This window comes from Loxodonta africana, chromosome 3 (genome assembly GCF_030014295.1).
Source record: "Loxodonta africana isolate mLoxAfr1 chromosome 3, mLoxAfr1.hap2, whole genome shotgun sequence".
Taxonomy (NCBI): Eukaryota; Metazoa; Chordata; class Mammalia; order Proboscidea; family Elephantidae; genus Loxodonta; species Loxodonta africana.
Genome location: NC_087344.1, coordinates 180038552 through 180057006, shown reverse-complemented (window position 1 = coordinate 180057006; position 18455 = coordinate 180038552). Strand labels below are relative to the sequence as shown.

The 18455-nt window shown below is 37.2% G+C and overlaps 1 protein-coding gene across 7 annotated transcripts in view; it reads right to left on the bottom strand.

The window, feature by feature from the left end:
• The window catches only part of VPS45 (vacuolar protein sorting 45 homolog), a 93774-nt gene that overhangs the window by 38817 nt on the left and 36502 nt on the right, over positions 1–18455 (bottom strand). For all 7 annotated transcript variants that reach the window (XR_002785593.2, XR_002785596.2, XR_010321531.1 and 4 more), the window contains one exon: positions 4933–5064. Coding sequence is in view for 1 of the 7 variants with exons in the window: in XM_003409504.4 (XP_003409552.1) it covers positions 4933–5064 (132 nt within the window). In the remaining 6 variants the exon portion in view is untranslated. The remainder of the gene's footprint in view (positions 1–4932; positions 5065–18455) is intronic.

Below are 18455 nucleotides of genomic sequence, written 5' to 3'. Positions count from 1 at the left end.
ACTAATGAAGATCAAAGACTACAGCCTTCAGTATGGATTACACCTCAACATAAAGAAAATGAAAATCCTTACAACTGGACCAATGAGCAGCATCATCATAAATGGAGAAAGACTGAAGTTGTCAAGGATTTCATTTTACTTGGATCCACAATCAACAGCCATGGAAGCAGCAGTCAAGAAATCAAAAGACACATTCCATTGGGAAAATCTGCTGCAAAGGACCTCTTGAAAGTGTTGAAGAGCAAAGATGTCACCCTGAAGACTAAGGTGCGCCTGACCCAAGCCATGGTATTTTCAATGGCATTATATACATGTGAAAGCTGGACAATGAATAAGGAAGACCAAAGAAGAGTTGACGCCTTTGAATTCTGGTGTTGGTGAAAAATATTGAATATACCACGGACTGCCAAAAGAACGAACAAATCTGTCTTGGAAGAAGTACAACCAGAATGCCCCTTAGAGGCAAGGATAGCGAGACTGAGTCTTACATATTTGGACATGTTGTCAGGAGGGATCAGTCCCTGGAGAAGGACATCATGCTTGGCAGAGTACAGGGTCAGCGGAATAGAGGAAGACCCTCAATGAGGTGGATTGACACAGTGGCTGCAACAATGAGCTCAAGCATAACAACGATTGTAAGGATGGCACAGGACCGGTCAGTGTTTCGTTCTGTTGTGCATAGGATCGCTATGAGTCGGAACCGACTCGACGGCACCTAACAACAACAACAACAGATAAGGTGAAAATTCTCTTGTGAAAAAACAAAACAAAACAAGAAATGCTGCGTAAAAAATGACAAACATCCTTTTAAATGAATAGCTAAGCCCTTAAGAAAGTAAGGGAAATCTCCATGGGTCATAGCAAAATCAGAACCAAAAATCAGGTTGGTAAGTACAAACTGATGCTGAGACTACCCTGTGTTGATAAACAAGGCGCTGTATCTTAACAGCCACACAGAGTCAGGAGACAGGCTTATATATGAGTAAGAAAGAGAGTTAGAATTGAGACTCCCACATAATATAGAGACCCTCACTAAAAAAGTGGACTAAAAAATAAATAAATAAAATCTATTTGTACAAGGAGATAACAAGGAAGCTTGAAAATCCTGTTACTGGCTCTGCATGGTTCAGGAACCCTTAAGTATAGAAATTAACATAGAAAAATTATTCCAGGCTGACAGTACTCTTGGGGTATCTGGTTTAAGTGAAGGTAAAACTATGCAGGAGAGATACGTTTTCAATTTAGGCTCCTCAGGAATCCCACAGAGAAAACTCTGTTTAAGATAACTTATAATCCAAATGGTAGAACACCTGAGGAATGAGTCATCAAAAGCTCATGTTGGCAGACACAACAGCAGAATTAGATCTCCAAGCACTTCAGATTATAGAATTAGTGTAATTAAGGAAAAATGAAGGATTTGACAATATGAGGAAAGAAGAAGGTATTATCAAAAACATTTAAGCAAATTTGAAAAAGAAGCAAATAGAACTTATAGGCATAAAAATATAATCTTTGGAATTAAAAACTCAGTGGATAAATTAAACACAGATTAAACACTGCTGAAAAGAGCATTACTGAGAATACAAATCTGAAAAAAAATTACACAGAAGGCAGCAAAGAGAGATAAATATAGACGACAGGTTAGGAAACATGAAGAATAGATGAAAGTCCAACATATATCTCACAGGAGTTCTAGAAGGAGAGAATAGAGAAAATGGAAGAAAGGTGTCTTGGTTATCTAGTGCTGCTATAACAAAAATACCCAAAGTGGATGGCTTTAACAAACAGAAATTTATTCTCTCATAGCTTAGGAGGCTAAAAGTCCAAATTCAGGGCACTAGCTCTAGGGAAAAGCTTTCTCTCTCCCTGTAGGCTCTGGGGGGAAGGTCCTTGTCTCAATCTTCCCCTGGGTCTAGGAGGTTCTCAGTGCAGGTACCTCAGGTGCAAGGACCTACTCTGCTCCTAGATCTTCTTTCTTGGTGGTAATGTGGTCCCTCTCTGCTTGCTTCTCTTTCCTTTTATGTCTTGTAAGATAATAGGTGATGTAGGTCACACCCCAGGGTAACTCGCCTTACAATGGATCAGGGTAACCTGAGTAAGGGTGCTGCATCCCACCCTAATCTGCAACACATAGGACAACTACATCAGATCACAAAATGGAGGACTGACCACATAATACTGGGAATCATGTTCCAGCCAAGTTGACACATATTTTTAGGGGGCACAATTCAATCCATGACAAGAGACAATATTTGAAGAAACAATGACTGGAAAATTTCCAGAAATTATGCCAAACATAAATTTCTATGCCAAGTGGTGTAACTACAAATTAACCCATATTTAGATACAGCATACTGAAACTAGAATACCAAAGACAAAAAACAATCTTAAAAAGAATCAGAGAAGAAAATATTGCAAATGAAAAACAACAATATTGAGAACAGGCTTAATAGCAACAACTGAAAATAGTATTTCATTGTCTTCTGGCTTTTAAGTGCTCAGAGAAAATGATCAACCTGGAATTCTGTACTTAAAGCTAAAGGAAGACAATTTTAGACAAAGACAGAAAGGTCAAAGAACTACTGAAATATGTAGCTGAAAGGAATACTAAAGGATGTTCTTTAGTAAGAAGGAAACTGGATCAGAAGGAAGAGCCAAGAATAAAGAAACTAAAAAAAAAAAGAAAATATGTAGGCAAATCTAAGTAGACATTGAATACAGAAAATAATGATAACTATTAATTTGGGGATTATAAAAACAAGGTGGAACCAAATGTTGGACAACAATAGCTTGAAAATTGGGAGAAGGGTGATTAGAGTTGAAATATTCTAAACTCCTTGTATTATTTATGAGAAAGAGATTAATTTTAGGCTCTATTTCCTCAGTAATTCAATAAATATCTTTTGAGGATAGGTAAAACTAATCTGTGGTGACAGAAGCCATAATAGTGATTATTGGTGGGTAGTTGTAATAAAGAGGGAGCATGAGGCATACAGGAGGCTTCTGGGGTGCTGGGTGGTGCTTACATAGATGTGTCTACTTTGTGATATTTCATTGAGGTGTCCACTTATCATCTGTATATCTTCCTATATATATGTAATAGTTCTGTAAAAGTTATAAAAGAAAACCTTATTGCACTGCTTATATCAAAATAAAATTCTAATAGATTAAAGATATAACTTTAAATCTGAGTCATAAAAAAATGAAAAAAAATATAGAGGTCAGTATTTAAATACTCTTGGCTAGGGAAGAACTTTCTAAGCATGACAGAAAGGCAGAAATCACTGGTGACTTTGACTACATAAAAATTTTAAAAAACAATACAACTTTTACACAACAAAACAAAATTGTTTTGTTTGAAACAAAAACATCAAATAGGGGAGAATGATTTGCAAAATATAAGCCAGACAAATGGTCAACATCCTTAGTTATTATATAAAATTCTTAAAAAAATTTTTTTTTGGGGGGAGGAATACCCAGTGGAAGCAATGGGCAAAGAACATGAACTGGCAATTCACAAAAAGAAATATATAAATGGCCAGTGAGTTTTAGAAACTGACAAAGAGGTATGTAACTTTCCCAGATTCACAAAAATAATAAGAGGAAAAGCTAGGATTCAAACCCAGACAATCTGACCCTTCAATAAATATTTGTTTAATGAATGAGTAATTACATATTTAACACTGAAAGATGTTTACCTCATAGATAAGGAAATACAGATAGTAAGACAGAATGTACAATGACATCCCTTTCTGCACACATACTTATGTAAATACCTACACAGGCTTAGAAAAAAGTCTGGAAAGACCACAATGTAACAGTGATTAGCATACGGGAGGTTTTTTTAATCTTTATACTTTCTGAACTCAAAAAACTTTCAGAATTAGCAAATATTACCTCCATAATAAAGGAAAAAATTACATTAAAAAATCAAATAATAAAAATACAAAATGAAAAAGCACACAAACACCTCCAGTAACTCCCAATGGATACAGAACACGGCTCAGCATGATTCTCTCAGGGTCACCAGTCATTAAATTGAATCATTATGCCAAGTTCTCCAGTCTCTTCCTCATCTGTCTTTTCTACTCTTCGCTGCCTAATTCATCTTCCTAAATACTGTGATCCTCAGGTAATTTCACTGATTAAAAACCTTGAACGATTTTCCATTTTCCACCCAGACAGTATGCATTTCTCAGCCTGGAATTCAAGGCCTTACACAATTCTGGCATTCAATTAACTTTTTTACTTTATTATACATATTCTAGCTAGTTGACTACTTGTTCTTTGTATATGTATGTCACCTACAGCTTTCTATAACTTGTTCGTGTGATTAATGCTGACTAGAATTTGCTCCCCTTCTATCTGTCCTTTTTCTACCTAATGCTCAGGTTCCCTGCTATCTTCTCCATGAAACATTCACTCATTTGCCTTAGCCACTCTGAGATTCCATAGCTCTTTTATCTGTCTTTCCAGGGCTTATTTTTTATGTTTTATCTTCCCTAATAAACAGTGACTTCCTTGTGGTAGGATCTTTATCGTATTATTCTTACTAAATACTTATTAAATGAATATAGTTTATTAGCAAAAATGAAACAAAATAACTCACAGAGTTCATTATCATTATGTTTAGGCATTTTCAAAGTGCCAGTCTGTAGCAATTCGATTTCTCCTTTAAACATAGGAAACAAATTATTAACAGTGCAGGCTGGCCTTTACTTTCCAAGTCTCTGTCCTAATAAAATGATTTATTAACCAAATGGGGTAGATCCTTCATCTGACACAGACCTCTAAATTATTTTATGAACTGGTACTGTAAAAACTACAGCATTTGGGTCAGCATTGATCAAACTTTTCCTATATAAAGGGAATTTATGCTTTATTTTCTGGGAAAAAGGAGAGAATTGTAGGACTCTGAAAGTTTTCCTTTACCTTTTCGTGTTGTGTACTGTTGTTCCTCCCAGGACAATCCTTACTCCAGGAGTGGTACGGTTCAGGTTATAAACTGTTAGAGCCTCTTCATATGTGGCTCCTCCAATCACAAACACAATGATATCCTGAGGTCTGCAATAATGAAGAAAGAGTTAATGTCACAGGATTAAAATTAAAAAGAAAAGCCAAGGATTTGTTATTATATGCAGAGTTTTAATTTCTAAGTTTTTCTTTTTTGGTGGAGGAAGCAGAATTAAAGCAGAATAGAATAAAACGTTTTAAAAAAGTTTTTAATTATCTGAAATTGGCAGGAAACAGGGCAGGAAATGCTGAATAGTGATTTGCTTTCTGTTTATGAGCGGATGTCTTATAATTTCTGTGCTGTGGATTTTAGAATAGCACAATAGCGTTTGCTGGGACCAAATGTAGAAATATTCTTTTATATTCAAGAGGCTGCAGAGCGCTTCACTGTGATATGATACTAATATAGCAATAATTTATGCTTGTATTATATATCTCTTTTCATATATAAGTCTTTGTCAAATACTTAGTACAGTGTCATTACAATGGTCTCTGTCCAAGGACCTCAAAGCATTTTGGAAAGTATCTGGATGTCCCCTGTCTTAGTCATCTAGTGCTGCTATAACAGAAATACCACAAGTAGATGACTTTAACAAAGAGAAATTTATTCTCTCACAGCCTAGTAGGTTACAAGTCCAAATTCATGGTGTCGGCTCCAGGGGAAGGCTTTCTCCCTCTGTTGGCTCTGGAGGAAGATTCTTTGTCCTCAAACTTCCCCTGGCGGAGGAACTTCTCAGGTACAGGGACCCTGGGTCCAAAGGACGTGCTCTGCTGCTCATGCTGCTTTCTTGGTGGTATGAAGTCCCCAATTCTCTGCTTGCTTCCCTTTCCTTTAATCTCTTGAGAGATAAAAGGCGGTGCAGGCCACACCCCAGGGAAAATCCTTTTACACTGGATCAGGAATGTAGCCTGAGCAAGGGTGTTACATCCCACCTTAATCCTCTTTAACCACAGGCAGATATTATGATTTATAACACATAGGAAAATTACAAAATGGAGGACAACCACACATGGCCTAACCAAGATGACACATTTTGGGGGCGACACAATTCAATCCATGACATCCCCATAACATAAAAAAAAAAAATGGAAACCAGAAATGCTTAGTATTTTGAGTGTATAAAAAGATTAGGACATAAATTAATGGCCCTTCTAGGAACTCCACCTCTTCTTAAAAATATTTGTTTCTGAATCCTTTGATGAACCAAAAAAAAGAAACCATGGGAATCAAAAAAGAAAAAAACCTGTGGGTACAGTTTTGATACTAGACATGCTAATGCATGAGCTCATCCACTAGCTGCATTTGGGTAGCACTGTGTTGTTTTACTATGTTTCAATCTTTATTAAAATGGCTTCATAACAAAGTGTGTAGCTCTCCTGCTAGTTCCTTCTATGTACATCAACAAGGAGATCACATTATTTTCAAAACAGTTACCTTGCCCGTTTCTCTTTTCTCATGCCATCAAAAACCAAAACCCAAACCTGTTGCCAACGAGTTGATTCTGACTCATAGAGACCCTACAGGACAGAGCAGAAATGCTCCTTACAGTTTCCAAGGAGTGGCTGGTGGATCTGAACTGCTGACCTTTTTGGTTAGCAGGCGGCCTCTTAACCATTGTGCCACCAGGGCTCCAGCCATCAAAAGGAAATAAAATTTAATCTTAGGCAAGTAATGTTATTAAATCACTTATTAGGCATAATTTAAAACTACATTAAGCAGAAGCATCCATTTTGGAGGTTACAGCATGAAACTAGGCAGAGATACCTTTAATCAATTTATACATACATGCTTATGTGTAAATCATAAACGAAAAAAAACACGCAACATCTCTTTTTTATTTGTCTCTTTCTAAAACACCTTGAAGGAATCAACTGAGAAAGTTATTTGTTCTAGCGGGCCTTCATGGAAATGGAATCAGATATTGTGGCTATTTTAAAATTTTTTATTATTTATGTAACAAAAATTGTCATTTTAACCATTTTTAAGTATATAATGTGGTGACATTAATTACATTCACCATGCTGTATAATCTTCGGCACTATACACTCCAAAAATCTCTCATCAGCCCAAACAGAAACTTAGCACTTTCGTAGCTATTTTTAAATGTTCAGATAATATCTGAATAGGAAACATCCTCATGAAAGGTATACAAGCTCCCAATGATGAAGAGGCAGTTATTCTGCAATTAGATAGAAAGTCAATTATGACATGTCTCTGTGGACTTGGGATTTAAAATCATGTCTCTGAAACACTAAATTTACTTTTTAAGTTAAAATAAGTTTCATTTGATATTACCCATCTGAAACAAAAACAATATATTTAATGCCACAGTGCCTTAGGAGTTAGTTATATACTCTGCAATCATTTTTTAAAATTGTTATTAAAAAAAATGTTTTGACTAGATAACTGCATGCACATGGTATGAAACACAAAATGGCATGATGTAAAAAGTAAGTTTTCCTCTCACCTTAGTCCTCTCTTCCCCAGTTTCTCTCTCTAGAAGCAGACACTGTTACTTATTTCTTATGTATCCTTTCAGAGATACTACATGTTTTTGTGGATATACGCATATGTATATATACCTTAAACACAAATGAAAGCATTTTTACATACACTGTTCTATACCTTACCCTTGGATAGACTGCACATTTTAAATTTTGATAGATATTGCCAAGTTACTCCACAGATGTCATTCCACCAGCTCTCAGGAAAGCATCTATTTCTCCACACCTTTGTCAACATGGTACATAATCAAAGATTTGGTACTTTTAAACTGACAGATGAAAAAGTGGTATCTCACCGTAGCTTCTTATTATGATCTGTTCAGTAAAGATCTGAGCTACAGGCACAGATCTATGTATCATCAGCATATAAATTTTAGAAGGTGTATAGTGTGAAAAAAGAAGGCTGGGGAATACCAGCATTCAAGGTTTGGTGGAGGAACAGGAAATCTCAATACAGACAAAGAAGAAACAATCAGAGAAAAGTTAAAAAAACAAGAATAGTATGAAGTTATGGAAGCCAAGTGTTTCAAGGAACAGAAAGTATCTAACAGTTTTAAAAACTGCAAACAGAACACTGAAGCAATACAAACCATCTTCTCTGATCATAACACAATAAAAACTAGAAATCAATAACAGAGAGGACATGGAAACTGAAAAACACGTTACTTAAAAAGTTTGGGTATCAGCTAAAATTAAAAATGAAATAAATTCTTAGAATCAAATGAGAATGAAAATATAACATATCAAAACCTCTGGGACACAGCAAAACCAGTGCTCAGAGGAGAATTTACAGCAATAAATGAACACTTCAAAAAAGAAGGGCAAAAATCTATCGTTTATCCTACAACTCAAACAAATAGAAAAGGAGCAGCAAAAGAAGTCCACAGTCACCAGAAAAATTAAATAATAAAGATCAGAGCAGAAATGAAGGCAATAGAAAACGGAAAAAAATAATAGAATCAATAAGACTAGAAGTTGGTTCTTTAGGAGGATTAATAAAGCTGACAAACCACTGGCCAAATTGACAAAGGAAAAAAATGAGAAGATGCAAATAACCAAAAAAAAAAAAAAGAGAAAGAAATGGGACAGTTAACTGAGATAAAAAGGATCATAACAGAATACTATGAAAAACTGTATTCCACCAAAGTTTGAAAACCCAGAAGAAATGGACAAATTTCTAGAAACACACATTACCTGTCTAAACTAACACAAATAGATGGAGAAAATTTGAATAGACCCATAACAAAAGAAGAAATCAAAGAGGGCTTTAAAAACAAAACAGAACAAAAACAAAAACCTCCCAAGAACAACAAAGAGTCCTGGGCCAAAAGGCCTCCTTGGAGAACTCTACCAAACATTCGGAGAAGAATTGATACAAATTCTACTCAAACTATTCCAGAACCTAGAAAAGGAAAGAATACTCCCTAATTCCTCCTATGGAGCCACCATAACCCTGATACCAAAGTCAGGCAAAGACTCCACTTAAAAAGAATATTTCAGACCAATATCCCTCACAGATAAAGATGCAAAAACGCTCAACAAAATTCTAGTCAACAGAATTCAACAGCATATCAAAAAAATAATACATCTTGATCAAGCAAGATTTATACCAGGGATGCAAGCATGGTTCAACATTAAAAAATCAATCCATGTAATTCACCACATAAATAAAACAAAGGAAAAGAATCATATGATCATCTCAACCGACATAGAAAAGGCATCTGATAAAATCCAACACCCTTTCCTGATAAAAAGTCTCAGCAAAATAGGAATAGAAGGCAAATTCCTCAACACAATTAAGGGCATATATGCAAAACCAACAGCCAATCATCATTCTCAATGGAGAAAGATTGAGAGCATTCCCCTTGAAAACGGGAATGAGAACAAGGATGCCCTTTATCACTACCGTTACTTAACACAGTACCAGAAATTCTAGCTAGAGTAATAAGGCAAGAAAGGGCCATAAAGGGCATCCAAATTGGAAAGGAAGAAGTAAAACTATCCTTATTCACAGACTACATGATCTTATACATAGAAAATACCACAGACTCCACAAGAAAGTTACTGGAACGAATAGAAGGATTCAGCAAAAGTGGCTGGGTACAAGGTTAAAAAAAACCACAGACTCCACAAGAAAGTTACTGGAACGAATAGAAGGATTCAGCAAAAGTGGCTGGGTACAAGGTTAGCACACAAAAATCAGCTGGGTTTCTCTACACTAACAAGGAAGACTCTGAAAGTGAAATCAAGAAATTCATATCATTTACAATAGTTCCCAAAAGGATAAAATACCTGGGAATACACCTAACCAGGGACATAAAAGACTTATACAAGGAAAACTATAAAACGCTACTGTAAGACACTAAAAGGAAAAAAAAAAAATTTTTTTTTTTCCCTACATAAATGGAAAAATATTCCATGCTCATGGATTGGAAGACATTAACATTGTGAAAATGTCAACACTACCAAAAGTGATCTACAGTTATAATACAATCCCAATCCAAATACCAACAACATTCTTAAAGAAATGGAAAAACTGATCTTCGACTTTATGTGGAATGGAAGGAGGCCCCCAATAGCTAAAGCAATATTAAAGAAGAACAAAGCAGGAGGCCCCTCAATTCCTGATCTCAAAACTTACTACACAGCCATGGTAATCAAAACAGCCTGGTACTGGTTCAACGACAGTCACATAGACCAATAGAATAGAACTGAGAACCCAAAATAAATCCATCCATCTATGGTCAGCTGATCTTCAACAAAGGGTCAAAGTCCATTCAACAGGGGAAGAAACAGTCTCTTTAACAAATGGTGCTGACAAAACTGGATACCCATACGCAGAAAAATGAATCAGGATCCATACTTTGCACAAAACTAACTCAATGGATCAAAGACCTAAAGGTTAGAGCTAAAACTATAAGGTTCCTGAAAGAGAATATAGGGTCAATACTAGAGGACCTAATTTTTGGCATAAATAGTCTATCAAACAAAACTAATAATGCACAAATGACAGAATATAAATTAGGTAACTGGGACCTCCTAAAAATTAAATGCTCAGGCTCACGAAAGACTTTACCAAGGGAGTAAAAAGAAAACCTACAGAGTGGGAAAAAATCTTAATGGGCAAAAGACACGAACAGACACTTCACCAGAGAGGACATTCAGGCAGCCAACAAATACATGAAAAGATACTCACAATCGCTAGCCATTAAAACCCAAACCCATTGCTATAGTGACTCCACAGGACAGAGCAGAACTGCCCCATAGGGTTTCCAAGGCTGTAAATCTTTATGGAAGCAGAATGCCACATCTTTCTCCTGCCATTAGCCATTAACCAACCCGGTGCTGTCGAGTCGATTCCGACTCATAGCGACCCTATAGGACAGAGTCAGAGATACAAATCAAAACTACAATGAAATACAACCTCACCCCTGCAAAAATGGCAATGATTTAAAAAACAGAAAACAACAAATGCTGCATAAGTTGTGGGGGGTGATTGGAGCCCTTATACATTGCTGATGGGATTATAAAATGGCACAGCCACTATGGAAAACAGTATGATGCTTCCTGAAAAAGCTAGAAATAGAAATACCTTATGATCCAGCAATCCTACTCCTAAGTATATATCCTAGAGATATAAGAGCAGTGATACGAATAGACATATGCATACCTGTGTTCATTGAAGGATCATTCACAATAGCAAAAAGATAGAAACAACCTAAATGATATGGATGGATAAGCAAATTGTGGTACATACATACAATGGAATACTATCCAACTGTAAAGAATAACGAGTCCACAAAACGTAACATGGATGAATCTGAAGGACATTATGCTAAGTGAAATAAGTCAATCACAAAAGGACAAATATTGTGTGGTCTCACTTTTATAAAATATCAAGAGTAGGTATACACACAGAAAGCAATGTTCTTTGGTGGTTATCAGGGATGGGAGGAGGAAGCAGGGGGAATCACTTTCCAGATAGTAGACACTTGTTATTTTTAATGGGAAAGGCAATACCCAGTATTAGTGAAGTCTGCACAACTTGTCCAAGGTAAATGCAGACACTAACAGGTTCTCCAATTTTATGGATTTGGGTGATTAGATTTGGCTTACTTGGATAATCTAGAATAATCTCCCCACCTCAAGGTCCATACATTCAACCACATCTGCAAAGTCCCTTTTGCCACGTACGGTAACATGTTTATAAAAAACATGTTTATAGGTTCTGGGAATTAGGCCATGGACATCTTTGGAGGGGCCGCTATTTTGCCTACCATAGGTGGTACTACCTACCCAATACCCAAGTCAGAAACTTTGGGTAATGTTTTATTCTGCCTTTTCTTCAGTTTCCTACCTTCTCACCCTGTTCTTATTCAGTTGATCATTGATTTGTGTCAGCTTTATCTCTGGACTATCTTGACTCCAACCTCTTACTCAGTTTCCCCTGCCTGATTGCCAGAGTCCTGCCACAGTTATCATTTACCTGGACTATTTATTGCAATTATATTCAATTTGTACTATTCCAATTTAAACTCCATTTGCCAGCCATCTTTATCTTCCCAAACATAGATCTGATCATGCCCTTTCTCTGCCAAAAGATAAAGGTAGTAGGAGCAATGCTTAGTTAATGCATGGTAGTTAGTGTCTTTCTCTACCAGGTCTTAGTCTATCTTTCTAATCTCGTTCTCTTTTTATACGCTCTTCTCTAGCCCTATCACTGGAAAGTAAGCTTCATGAGGTTAGGGATTTTTGTTTTGGCTGCTCACTGTTGATTCTCTCATTCTAGAAAAGCACCTAGCACATCGTGGGAACTCAATAAATATTTGTACAACAAATGACTAAATGATCACTCATTCTATTTGCTGTTCTCCCAAAGGACTATGTGCCAGTAGCAATCATTTACTGAGTATCTACTATTTGCCAGTCACCTTGCTTACAATTTTACAAGGCAAAAATCACAGCTGAGGAAGCAGAAACTCAGAAAGGTTAAATAATTATCCTACGGTCATTTTGTCTTAAACTCATGTCAGTCATGTTTTGGCCCCTACCATTACACTAAATAACTGCTCATCAAGGTCTCATGGCTAAATCCAAATGGCCATTTTTTCAGTCCTTGTCTTACTTGACCTATCGGCAGCATTTCACTAAGTTTTTCACTTACTTCCTTGATATACTTTCTTCACTTGGTTTCCAAGACATCACATTCTTTATTTTCTTCTTATTTCACTAGTTGCTACTTTCCAACGTCCTGTAATGGTCCTTCCTCATATTCCTGACCTCTTAACGTTGGAGTGCCCAGTCACTGCTCCTCTTTCTTCTCAATCTGCACTTACTAGATCTGCTTGGTCTAAAAGAGTGGCCGCTGTTGTTGTTAGGTGCAGTGGAGTCAGCTCCAGCTCACAGTGACTCTATATACAACAGAACGAAACACTGCCAGTCCTGCGTCATTCTCACAATTGTTGCTATGTTTGAGCCCACTGTGGCAGGCACTGGGTCGGTCCATATTGGTGGAGGTCTTCCTCTTTTTTTTGACCCTCTACTTTATCAAGTATGATGTCCTTCTCCAGTGACTGGTCTCTCCTGATAACATGTCCAAAGTACGTGAGATGAAGTCTTGCCATCCTTGCTTCTCAGGGGCATTCTGGCCACTAGCCATGTGCTATTTAATTAAAATTAAATGAAACAAAAAATTCAGTTCCTCAGTAGCACTAGCCACATTTCAAGTGCTCAACAGCCATGTGTGGCTAGTGGCTACCTTTTGGATAGCACAGCCATTTTCATCATTGTAGAAAGTTCTATTGGATAGCACTGCCCTTGATGGATGATCTCACTCACTTTTGTGGGTTTAAATACATCTATCTGCTGATAACTCCCAAATCTCTACGTCCAGCACAGACCTCTCTCCCAAACTCCAGACTTGTATATCTACCTGTTTACTTGACTTTCCTACTTGGATATTTAATAGGCTTTTCAATTCAGTATGTCCAAATTCCTCGTTTTCTCCCCCAATCTTAGCTGATAGCCACTCCATCCTTTCAGTTGCTTGGGACAAAAACTTTTTTTTTTTTTAAATAATTTTTATTGTGCTTTAAGTGAAAAAAAAAAAATTTTTTTTTCTAAAGTTTACAAATCAAGTCAGTGTCAAGGAGTGTGCTGTCACAATATAGGGAGAGCAACTAGGGTCACATAACAATGTGTGTATAAATTTTTGTATGAGAAACTAATTTCAATTGTAAACTTTTACTTAAAGCACAATTAAAAAAAGGGGGGGGGCGGGAAAGATGTCTTCTCCACCCTATCCCAAATAGCTGGGTAACTGATCAGCTCTCCTTGAATAACCAAACAGAAAATTTTCTCCAAGTTAACAAATACCATAAAGAGGTTCCTGTCTCTGAACTACAGACTTTTTTTTTTTCCACACCACCTAGTCCTAAGGCCCCCACATATAAGCTTCTATACACCTTACTACATACTCCCATTTACTCTCCCCCTAATGAATCAGCCCACTCCCTTCTTCCAGTCTCTCCTTTTGTGACCGTTTTGCCAGTTTCTAACCCCCTCTACCCTCCCATCTCCCCTCCAGACAGGAGATGCCAGCACAGTCTTAAGTGTCCACCTGATACAAGTAGCTCACCCTTCATCAGCATCTCTCTCCAGCCCAATGTCCATCCAGTCCCTTCCATGTCTGATGAGTAGTCTTCAGGAATGGTTCCTGTCCTGGGCCAACAGAAGGTTTGGGGACCATGACCACCAGGATTCTTCTAGTCTTAGTCAGACCATTAAGTCTGGTCTTTTTATGAGAATTTGGGGTCTGCAACCCACTGATCTCCTGCTCCCTCAGGGGTTCTCTGTTGTGCTCCCTGTCAGGGCAGTCATCAGTTGTGGCTGGGCACCATCTAGTTCTTCTGGTCTCAGGATGATGTAAGTCTCTAGTTCATGTGGTCCTTTCTGTCTCGGGCTCATAGTTATCGTGTGACCTTGGTGTGCTTCATTTTCCTTTGATCCAGATGGGTTGAGACCAATTGATGCATCTTAGATGGCCGCTTGTTAGCATTTAAGACCCCAGACGCCACACTTCAAAGTGGGATGCAGAATGGTTTCATAATAGAGTTTATTATGCCAATTGACTTAGAAGTCCCCTTAAGCCATAGTCCCCAAACCCTCGCCCTTGCTCCGCTCACCTTCGAATCATTCAGTTTATCCCAGAAACTTCTTTGCTTTTGGTCCAGTCCAGTTGAGCTGACCTTCCCTGCATTGAGTATTGTCCTTCCCTTCACCTCAAGTAGTTCTTATCTACTAACTAATCAGTAAATAACCCTTTCCCTCCCCCCTCTCATAACCACAAAAGAATGTGTTCTTCTCAGTTTATACTACTTCTCAAGAACTTAAAATAGTGGGCTTATACAGTATTTGTCCTTTTGCATCTGACTAAGTTCACTCAGCATAATGCCTTCCAGGTTCCTCCATGTTACGAAATGTTTCACCGATTCGTCACTGTTCTTTATCGATGCGTAGTATTTCATTGTGTGAATGTACCATAATTTATTTAACCATTCATCTATTGATGGACACCTTGGTTGCTTCCAGCTTTTTGCTATCGGAAACAGTGCTGCAATAAACATGGGTGTGCATATATCTATTCGTGTAAAGGCTCTTATTTCTCTAGGGTATATTCTGAGGAGTGGGATTTCTGGGTTGTATGGTAGTTCTATTTCTAACTTTTTAAGAAAACGCCAGATAGATTTCCAAAGTGGTTGTACCATTTTACATTCCCACCAGCAGTGTATAGGAGTTCTAATCTCTCCGCAGCCCCTCCAACATTTATTATTTTGTGCTTTTTGGATTAATGCCAGCCTTGGAGTGAGATGGAATCTCATCGTAGTTTTAATTTGTATTTCTCTAATGGCTAATGATCGAGAGCATTTTCTCACGTGTCTGTTAGCCGCCTGAATATCTTCTTTAGTGAAGTGCGTGTTCATATCCTTTGCCCACTTTTTGATTGGGTTGTTTGTCTTTTTGTGGCTGAGTTTTAACAGAATCATATAGATTTTAGAGATCAGGCGCTGGTCAGAGGTGTCATAGCTGAAATTTTTTTCCCAATCTGTAGGTGGTCTTTTTACTGTTTTGATGAAGTCTTTAGATGAGCATAGGTGTTTGATTTTTAGGAGCTCCCAGTTATCTGGTTTCTCTTTGTCATTTTTAGTAATGTTTTGTATTCAGTTTATGCCTTGTATTAGGGCTCCTAATGTTGTCCCTATTTTTTCTTCCATGATCTTTATTGTTTTAGTCTTTATGTTTAGGTCTTTGATCCACTTGGAGTTAGTTTTTGTGCATGGCGTGAGGTATGGGTCCTTTTCATTTTTTTGCATATGGATATCCAGTTATGCCAGCATCATTTGTTAAAAAGACTATCTTTTCCCCAATTAACTGACACTGGGCCTTTGTCAAATATCAGCTGCTTATATATGGATGGATTTATATCTGGGTTCTCAATTTTGTTCCATTGGTCTATGTGCCTGTTGTTGTACCAATACCAGGCTGTTTTGACTACTGTGGCTGTATAATATGTTCTAAAATCAGGTAGAGTGAGGCATCCCACTTTCTTCTTCTTTTTCAGTAATGCTTTACTTATCTGGGGGACAAAAACTTTTAAGTCATCTTTAACTCCTCCTTTTATTATACTCTAAATCCAATCCATCAAGAAACCCTACATCTCCACCTTCAAAATATAGCCAGAATCAGTTAACTTCCCACCACCTCCATGGATACCACTCTGCCAAGACACATCAATTTCTACCTCAATTTCTCTTATAGCTTCTTAGCCTCCTTCTACCTTTTCTCCCTACACTAATCACAGTAGCCAGAATGATCCTGCTAAAATATAAGTCAGATCTTCTCACTCTTCTGCTCAAAACCCTGCAAGGTCTCCCATTTCCTTCGGTAAAAGCTAACGTCTTGTTCCCTTTCCCTGCAATACTTCCTTTTGTTTTTTGGTTTAACTTATCTTTCAAGCATAAATTCAAATGTTACTTTCTCTAAGAAATTTCAGACTCTTCCTCGCTGAATTAATTGCTATTATCTTTTTTTTTCAGAGCTTTTTATGCATACATACACTGGGTACTTATTATACCGTATTATAGTTAGACAACAATAAAAACAAAAAGCAAAACAAAACAAAAACACCTAACTTTTTCCCTAGACTAAAAGCTCCTGGAAGGAAGGGGTCTTTTCAGTACAAAGCATGGTGCCAGGCACACAGTAGATACTTAAAAGTATTTACAAGAGGAAAAAACTGACTGTCAGTGATGATCTTGTAAATTACTTAGGTTTCCTAATTCTACAGAGAGATGATTTTTTTTTCCTATTCAGTCATAAATGTAATCTATTGCCTAACTGCTAGATAAAAGAAAAGAGTATGTATGTATTGGGAGGCAGGGCAAGACAGTTTTTTTATCAGCATCTGAGCACTGGAAGTAATCTCACACCTGATCAAACCAGAACATTAAAAAAAATTAGAAACCATCAAATCGTTTTATGGAGCTATCATAAAAACTGCCATTTTTTTTCTTACTGAACTACTGTTGCTCATTCGCCATTACATTGGGAATTGGTTCTAGAATGTTCTATATTATTAATATTTTAATATAAGCTCTTGTGGGTTGATGTTGCTGTTGGGTCAAATGTACTTTCTGCACAGCTCTTCTGTCATTTAGAGGAAATGCTGTTCTCTTTGTGTAGTAAAAATAAAATTTAGGGATGCTAAAATGAAATCACACATTTATTCATTCAAAAAATATTTATTAAGTACCTAATGGAAACCCTGGTGGTGTAGTGGTTAAGAGTTAAGCTGCTAACCAAAAGGTCAGCAGTTCGAATCCACTAGGTGCTCCTTGGAAACCCTATGAGGCAGTTTTCTTTTGACTTACAGAGCCGCTATAAGTCAGAACCGACTCTAAGGCAAGGGGTTTGGTTTCTGTTTTATAGATATCTAATAGGGCCAGGCTTTTTTCTAGGTAGTAGGGAAGATACTGATGGATGAGATGAAGTCCCCACACTCATGAAGTTTACAATCTGCTGGGGTGGGGAGGTAGACAGACAATAAACGTGTAAATAAATAAAGATTTTTAAAAATAATTTAAAAATTCAGTAGTGATAAATGATATACCGAGAATTAAAATGAGGTGATGTGGGAGAAAGTGCCAAGGGTTGCTACTTCTGACAGTAAGACTGAGAAAGAATTTCCAAGGAAGGCAATGATATTTTAGTTGATACATGAATGACAAGAAGAAGCCAGCCATGCAATGATGAAGGGAAAGAACACTCCAGGAAGAGGGAACAGGTGACCACGTGAAGGCTTTAGGGTAAGAATAAACTTGGTGTTTAAAGAATAGAAAGAAGGTTGATGTGACTGAGCATAGTGGACCATTCTGAAGCAGAGTCAAAATTCCAAATATGTAAGATTTTTTGCTTCTGAAGACCTTTTCCATATTCCTTTTCTCTCTTTAGAAATATCTTCAGTAATTACAAAAATATTCTTAAAACTGACCTGAAAAATGGCATGATTGGAATGTTCATTTACTCACTGATCACTCACACATTAAACACTTAACAAGATATTTGGTTGGTATGTGTTAAATACTTTGGTAAGCTGTGTGGTCACAAAGATGAATAAGATTTGTCCCCCACAAACTATCAAAAGGTTTGTGTCCTCATGAGACTATGTGAGCAACTTCTGTCTGGAGGCAAGATGAGAAGGCAGAGGTGGACAGGAGCTGGCTGAATGGACACGGGGACTACAGGGAAGAGAGGAGGAGTGTGCCTTCACATTAGGGAGAGAGCAGCTAGGAGTACACAGCAAGTATGAGAGACTGACCAGATTTGTAAGCTTTCACTTAAAGCACAATAAATAAATTAAGAAAAAAAAAAAAAGGTTG